Genomic DNA, 7,685 nt, shown 5'->3' with positions numbered 1-7,685 from the left:
CACACAAGCTCCAAATCCCGCTAAATGAGACAATCCGTGCCAACCCTAGGTCAACATGTGGGTCAACAATTCAACATAGCTACTGGCCGCGTGTTTCCCCATATCTTTCATGGCCACTTCGGAAATGCAAAGGGGAACACACTCGAATGATAATACGCGCCTAAATGAGGCCATCTCCAGGAGTAAATCTAGGTATGTAATTACTTGATTGCGTTCTCTGCTCCCCGTATGAGACGCGGTAGGGCTGGCAGGTCGACACAATGAAAAGATCGACATGGCACGAACTTCATCTCTCTTTGTCCCTACTTCGTCGCGAACATACAATGGATGCCCTCTCCCACCTCATCCCCTGAAAAACGGGGCGTGTCCTGGTTACTAGCTCCAAGTCATTGACCTAAGAGGAAAGGTATGCAAACTAGACGAGCTGGGTCACGCGATATGAAGAGCTAAAGGGGCTTGTCAGCACTGGCCAATGCAAACATATCCGCGCGGGCTGGATCTTTCTCGGAACCCACAGTAAGCGACTCCACCGTATCTGACCAAAGCCGTTCAGATCAAGATCTCCAAAACTGAGCCATACATCCTCAGATGCGGATTCAGCAAAGAACATCTCATTCTCGACATATGGCCGAAAGTATCATGTTCGTCCGCGCTAGCTTGCCATTAGTGACTTGCGACCAATATGCTATGGCCACTCGCCGACGGAGACGCGCAATTGATCATTGCTTTGCTGACTGCCAATCCAAATTCTAGGCGAGCCTGTGGGGAACAATTGCGCGTCGCATGCGTGCACGGCACGCAGCATGAAAGATGGGAGATGGTGGCTCAACGGTGAAATCGATCAAGCACGGGCTTATTCGATATTGAAGATCATTGATCTTTTTTTGGGGGGGGTCTTCAGATTATTGCTCGGAAACTCCGATCATATCCTTATAGCTGTCGATATAAGGGTCCTTGGGTTCCATTCTCCATGTGTACAGCGAACGTACCGAATGCATATTCTGTGTTCTGTATTATTGTCCTGACCCCTGAAAGAAGTGGGGCTTCGGGTATCTCCAGTCTCGAAAAATTATGGGGCTGGGTGTTCCATTCAACCAATAAGGGAAAAGATCAATTATTGTCTTAACCATATCTGGAGAAGACCCAAGCAAAGTGATGTTGACTCAGTGCTTGGTCAGATTCGGCTGTGCGGAGATCATCCAGTGTCACACACACGACGGGTTTAACGGTCATCGCGGAAGTAGAGTTTGGTTCCCCGTTGGCTTAGTATTGGTCCTTTGAGGCCATCGCTTAGCGAGGCGCCGTTCGGTCTCGGTATTGGTTTGAGGATCATTCCAGTGGATCTTGAGTATCCGCTACCAAGAGATTAGATCGTCGCGCTAAGGTGGGATAGGTTCATGGAAGAGACGATCTACATGTATACGCGGAAATTGTACTCAGATACCAGTGTTAGCCAACTATGGGACAGTAACGCTGTAGGTTGTTCGCCTCACTCCGCCGATCCTTCAGTGGCCAATCTGCTGCTCAAGGCAGATGCGCATATGGATCGACTTGGGACATGGTGGGCAAGGTGGACGAAGGGTAGCCCGGAATGGGTGGTGCCGGCATATCTGAAGGGTTGAGGAGATAGCCTGCGTCGTGGTCTTGCCAGTTCTGGGCCACATCAGGGTCAGGCAGGAGAGTGGAAAAGTATGCCTGGTCACTCTCGTTGATCTTGGACGTGATCTGGTTGAACAACGACGAAGCGGAGTTCTGGAGGCCCTTCAAGGCATCCTTGTATTCCCCCCGAGGCACGTGGTCCTGGCTGGTCGCTGATTCCAAGCTATCTTTCAGAGTACGGTTTTCACCCTTCAACTGGCGACACTCCGACGTAAGCTGGCGGACTTTCGCGGACAACTGGGCTTTTTCCGCGACAACTTGCTGATGGCTCTCCTTCAGGCGGACGGCGCGCTGCTGATGGTCATCTTCGGCTGCTTCAAGTAACTTGATGCAATCAACATGATCTTCCGGGTGGGTGGCATGTGCCTTCTTTATATTGAACGGATGAGTGAGTCAACCACCAAATCAGGACGGAGAATTTGACTGGCTTACCAAGGTCTCTCGGAACTGGACCTCCCGTGGAACGGGCTTAGATCGCACAGCGCCAGTCGCCGGCAAGTTTCGCACAGCGCGTTTGGCAGACGTTTCGGCCTGTGGCTTTCGAACCCTGGTGGGAGCTTGCGCGGCAGGATTGCGCGAGGCTGTTGGCATTTTGGGCATAGTGAGCGATGACTTGACGAACGTCGCAAAAGAAGTGAAAGACCCGCACCACACAAAAGAGAAAGAAAAAAAGTTGGGGCCACATCAGTCGAGGCGGGTAATAGAAGACTTAAATCCAGTGGCAGTGTGAAAATAACCAAAGTGGTTTACACGAATTACGGTTTCACCCGGTTGTACCACATCCTCAGCACCTCAGTTTCAGTAATGACCGGACAGTGTCAATTCACCAACCCGTGGGAAAACATGGAAACAGTGGAACACAGTCCCAGTTCAGCCGCCCTGTGTAAAACATGGGGGGGGTACCGTCTCCACAATCATGGTTATGATAGAAGAGAATTGAACTTGTCAAGCCGCCGATTCTACGATATACACACTGGCCAGATGCTCAAATATTCACCAATGGTCAATTCAGGATGGGACAAATAGACATTAGTTCCCTGAAGAGTTGGGTATTCCGTGTCGTACACAATGGACGACTTAAGAGACCGTCTTTTTGGCCCAAAGTTACAAGTGAATGAAGTAATTATAGTTCGGATTCCAGCCTCGACACACTGTGAGCCCGCGTGGGCCCGGAGGATCAATAGCATTTCGGTCAATATCCGAGCAATGCGAACTAGCAGATGGACAACAACGGACGATGGATGCTACCATAGCCACTTTCATACGCTATTTCCGTGCTCGTCGCGAGCTAAGGGAACCCAATGCAACGATGGGGCCAGAAACTGGATTCCAGACGGCTTGTTCCGTCCAGCCTACCTCATGTAGTGGATTTGACTGCGATATTGAATTGGGACAGAGTCCGTGGCTTCAGTCTCTGTCACGGGAGCTTCGTCGCTAAGGATGACCAGAAGAGGAAACGCAGGACGATGAAAGGAGAAAACCAGATGTTTAGAGATGTTTAGCCTGGTTTGCCCAAGTTCCGTGGTTTCCACGGTCACAAACGCTCTATGCTCACAGTCTCGCTTTAGCGCTAGCCGCAATCCGATGGAGGTATTCGTGACTAGCCGCCCCTCGTTTCCCATGACTGTCTTCACAGCTCTGGGGTGTTATCGGCCCGATAAAGGACATGAGAGTAAAATACCAGGTGCGAGCAATATCACGAAAACCTCTCCGTCGATCAATGCTGGATCTGCATCACCGGTCCGCAAACGGTTGGAGGTGGGTCTAGATATCGCGCTATTGAATACCTGTGCCACTTGTATGGTAATATCCACGATAGAATTAATTAATCGCCCGTGGTTTTATGTTAATACCAGTCATTGCGCTCTGACGTGAAATCCCCGCGGTCGTACCAAAGCTCCAAATCTCCCGGATGGTCCCAATGACCGTGCTCTGCACGTGCTGACCCCCAACGCCTAACGTTCGCGCTCCTCGCCAGGACATGCTTCTTCTTCATTGTTCATGTACCCCAGTGGACTGAAGTGCAAACGTACCAGCAATGGCCCGTCCAACACCATATTGTCGACCACAGGCTCCCAGCATTGGCTTCAGGAACTCTATGCGCTCCACCCATGTTCAGCCCTCGCGCTTGTCTGCCACAGTCCACCGAAAATCAATGCCTGTAGGTCGTTCCATTATCACTCCCTTTGGTGTGGTCGTGCTGTTCACTTTTCTCGATTATAACTGTTCACAGGCGACGGCCACGGCGCACAGTCTCCCAGAAACGCAAAGCCCAGAATGGACAGAATCTCCGTCCGACCAGTCTACGGCAGCGTCCACTACCCAGCGCCGCCCAGGCCAATGCAAGAAAAACAAGGAAAAGAGGAGAAAGAGACGATGGAAGCAAGCGCAACAGCTTCAGGTAGAGCACGAGCAGCTTGAAATCCAAAACGAGCAGCTTGGAATTCAGAACAAGCAGCTTGTAATTCGAAACGAGCAGCTTGTATGCCAACAAACCCAGGGCCAAATTGAAAATCAGGGCCTACGCGAGCAACTAAGGCAGCAGGAGCAATTTCATCGACGTTATGAGAGGAGCATGCGAAAGTTCTTCCACGACTGTCATGTCGAAGCTTCCTCTATTGTCAAATCAGTCAACATTCTGCTCTCAGATTGCGCAACGCGTCCCAGAGGTGTACCAGAACCCGTGAGGTGGGAGCGTCGATTCGCGCATGACGTATGACCATTGAGAAGTATTCACTTCAAGACACGGAGGCATGTTTCGGGTGATTAGACTGGCAAAGCTGTGCTTAGATTTCGCCACAGGAAGACGACGCGACCCATGGGCACCCACGTGCAGCCAGTGAGCTTATGTAATCTTCCCAATTCGGGGGTTCAACTACTCCAAACTATCCCACCATTTTCCATCTATCACTGTCACCATATTCCAACAACCAGTCATAGAACAGGCGGGAAATTAATGTAAATAACATCCTTGTAATCAAGGTATGTTTCCCGTATCAAAATATCCATAGGAAGGGTGAATAAAGATGTTGTAAGTGAATTAGAGAATACAGTGTGTTGGGACTGAATATATACATGCGCACGACATATAATGTGACTACGAACACCCATTATTTCTTGTCCTGTCCAATGACTATTTTCCCAAAAAGCCAGTTCGATTACCCCGAACTTGAATATACTTTCCATTTCACATATCTGAGACAGGTAGTATTCCATGCTGTACTGTAAACGTAGCCAACAACGTCCTGAAATCAAGAAACCACAAAATTTACCAGCAAGCGACCGACAGCCGCTAACAAATGCCCATACACCCGGTGTAGCAAATACTAGACTAAAAACGAACCACGAACATGGAAGTGGTTGCTGTGGTGGGTTGAGCCCACCGACCTTCCAGTTGAAATACAATTGAAGGTACGCGAGGAGATAAAACAGAGCATGTGTAGACGACCAAAAGCTGAGATTGAGATCACTGATTTTCTTGCGGGCAGGGGTTAAGAAGCTTCACCAAAGTTGCGTGCGTAGATTAGGGATGCACATTTCATGGAAGTCGAACGCACTCATGAACGGATAATCGCAAAATATCTTTGAAGTCTCACTAACAGACTCCTCCCAGCCCCGCATAAGTTATTGTTTAATCCCACGCACCCCCTCTCCCGCCCCTCTCAAAAAAGACTGCGGTAAATTGCTTAATTTCCCATACTTGGGGTCATTCAACTTCGGTGAATTTCGCCCGCAGACAAGAAGCTCACCAAGAGTCCCACGACTGACATGGTGGTGAAAAAGGGGATTCGTGTTTATGAATGTGTCAAGGTTAATTCCTAATCAATAGTCTTACTAACGTCAGTGGGTCATCTTGCCTGAACGGAGTTGGGGAGGCTGGGGAAGTGAAGTTTTATTGGTAGTTCTGTCGAGCGGAGAAAGATAGAACAATCGAATTGCGTAAGTGGCTTTCTTTGAGTGCCGTACAAGAAAATATAAAGCCCAAAGCCTGCCCCGAGTCTTATGAATGGTTCGCTCACCGTGACTTACCGCGACTCGCCGTAACTCACCGTGCAGCAACCAGAGAGCCACAGCTTTATAGCGTTGGGCTTTCCGCTCACCGTGACTTACCGCGACTCGCCGTAGTTCACCGTGCAGCATATTGAGAGCCACAGCTTTACAGCGTTGGGCTTTCCGCTCACCGTGACTTACCGCGACCCGCCGTAATTCGCCGTGCAGCATATCGAGAGCCACAGCTTTACAGCGTTGGGCTTTCCGCTCACCGTGACTTACCGCGACCCGCCGTAATTCACCGTGCAGCATATCGAGAGCCACAGCTTTACAGCGTTGGGCTTTCCGCTCGCCGTGACCTACTGCGACTCGCCGTAGCTCACCGTGCAGCAACCAGAGAGCCACAGCTTTACAGCGTTGGGCTTTCCGCTCACCGTGACTTACCGCGACCCGCCGTAATTCACCGTGCAGCATATCGAGAGCCACAGCTTTACAGCGTTGGGCTTTCCGCTCGCCGTGACCTACCGCGACTCGCCGTAGCTCACCGTGCAGCAACCAGAGAGCCACAGCTTTATAGCGTTGGGCTTTCCGCTCACCGTGACTTACCGCGACTCGCCGTAGCTCACCGTGCAGCATATCGAGAGCCACAGCTTTATAGCGTTGGGCTTTCCGCTCACCGTGACTTACCGCGACTCGCCGTAACTCACCGTGTAGCAACTAGAGAGCCACAGCTTTACAGCGTTGGGCTTTCCGCTCGCCGTGACCTACTGCGACTCGCCGTAGCTCACCGTGCAGCAACCAGAGAGCCACAGCTGTACAGCGTTGGGCTCACTTCATGCTCTAGTTGCCTCCAGCAATCGGACAGACACCTCTTCGTGGTGCTGGAGATCAATAATCAAACGAAACGTTGTTCGATGAAGCTAAGATCTGTCCAAGTTTATGCCTTATAGTTAGATTCGTCTTGCCATAATCTAGTTGTTTAGTGTCTTCGTGCTGGAATATGAACATTGTCTTGCATTTTCTAGAAATCTAAAGTCCGGTGGATGACACCTATTCTCAGATGGTTTTCATATGTACAACTTCCCCTCTGGGCATAGACACTTTTATGTGTACTAGCATCTTCTCATTACTGTTTATCACTTGAACGTCTTCACCCATCGTATTGCGTACTGTCAATCCCGCGCAAGTGTTGGCCTCGAGGAGCGGGTGATGACCATTTATCCACTCCTAAATATTGGCAGTGACTAGGCGAAGTAAATTATACCAACAGCGTGTTGAAATCGCGGTCCGAGGTCAAACAATACTCTTGCTGGCCAGTACTTTATGGCTAGGGAATGGCCAGAGAGTAAATGACGAGATAATGAGAATGAAAAAAACGGGCTTTATGTTTAAGTCTGTAAAACATGCATATCCCATGGTTGTTCCACTAATTTAATCACTGGAATCCGCCTTCGATCTGGATGAACGCCGCGACGGTTGCCTGTGTCCAGTATACACTCGGAACCAAGAGACAAAAGACCGGAATCTAGGTAGACAAATTCTCGCTCGAGGGACCAACCATGGCCCCACAACAAATGGAAGGCCGGAAAAGTCAACCACATCTGCGTTCAAACGAGATTTTTAGGAAGTCGGTTGATTTGGTGCAGTCGGAATGTTCAAAACGTAAACGATCAATGACCTGCCTACCTCACAATAAGAACTTCTAAACTGGAAATGACTCTATGGCCACAGAATAAACAATCTCGAAACGGATAGGTGTTGTTCAAGTCTCCCAGGGGGAGACAACAGCACGGAGATGAACGCTCCTGAGACTAGGTCCATCGTACTTTTCTACCAAATAAACAATATTGGCAGTAGAAGTTCCTTTCACACCCTTCCATGAGCAGCGCCGAGCCGGGATTTCGGATTCCCAACCGAGGAGCATCCGGTTATTCACTCTCCGACACTGATTATCGGGGTTGTAGCTCCAAGGCTACAGTACAATGATGTATCCGCACCCGTTTATTCGGTCAATTCATCAATATTGCCCGTCTGAG

General features: G+C 49.8%; 3 protein-coding genes across 3 annotated transcripts; 1 reads left to right on the top strand and 2 right to left on the bottom strand.

Moving 5' to 3' along the window:
• Nucleotides 1-1,524: 1,524 nt before the first annotated feature.
• N7508_007472 (PspA/IM30 family protein) lies at nucleotides 1,525-2,250 on the bottom strand (the record flags this gene model as incomplete). The annotated part of the gene is made up of 2 exons (XM_058465536.1): nucleotides 1,525-2,028; nucleotides 2,092-2,250. 2 exons carry the CDS (start codon nucleotides 2,248-2,250, stop codon nucleotides 1,525-1,527), a joined length of 663 nt encoding a protein of 220 aa, XP_058317938.1.
• Nucleotides 2,251-3,814: 1,564 nt separating this feature from the next.
• N7508_007471 (uncharacterized protein) lies at nucleotides 3,815-4,378 on the top strand (the record flags this gene model as incomplete). Its single annotated transcript, XM_058465535.1, has 1 exon — nucleotides 3,815-4,378. One exon carries the CDS (start codon nucleotides 3,815-3,817, stop codon nucleotides 4,376-4,378), a length of 564 nt encoding a protein of 187 aa, XP_058317937.1.
• A 1,306-nt stretch (nucleotides 4,379-5,684) lies between these two features.
• N7508_007470 (uncharacterized protein) lies at nucleotides 5,685-6,285 on the bottom strand (the record flags this gene model as incomplete). The annotated part of the gene is made up of 2 exons (XM_058465534.1): nucleotides 5,685-5,732; nucleotides 5,770-6,285. 2 exons carry the CDS (start codon nucleotides 6,283-6,285, stop codon nucleotides 5,685-5,687), a joined length of 564 nt encoding a protein of 187 aa, XP_058317936.1.
• Nucleotides 6,286-7,685: the final 1,400 nt, after the last annotated feature.

This window comes from Penicillium antarcticum (genome assembly GCF_028974205.1).
Source record: "Penicillium antarcticum strain IBT 31339 chromosome Unknown utg000007l_segment0_segment0, whole genome shotgun sequence".
Taxonomy (NCBI): domain Eukaryota; kingdom Fungi; phylum Ascomycota; class Eurotiomycetes; order Eurotiales; family Aspergillaceae; genus Penicillium; species Penicillium antarcticum.
This window is presented reverse-complemented; position numbering and strand designations above follow the sequence as displayed.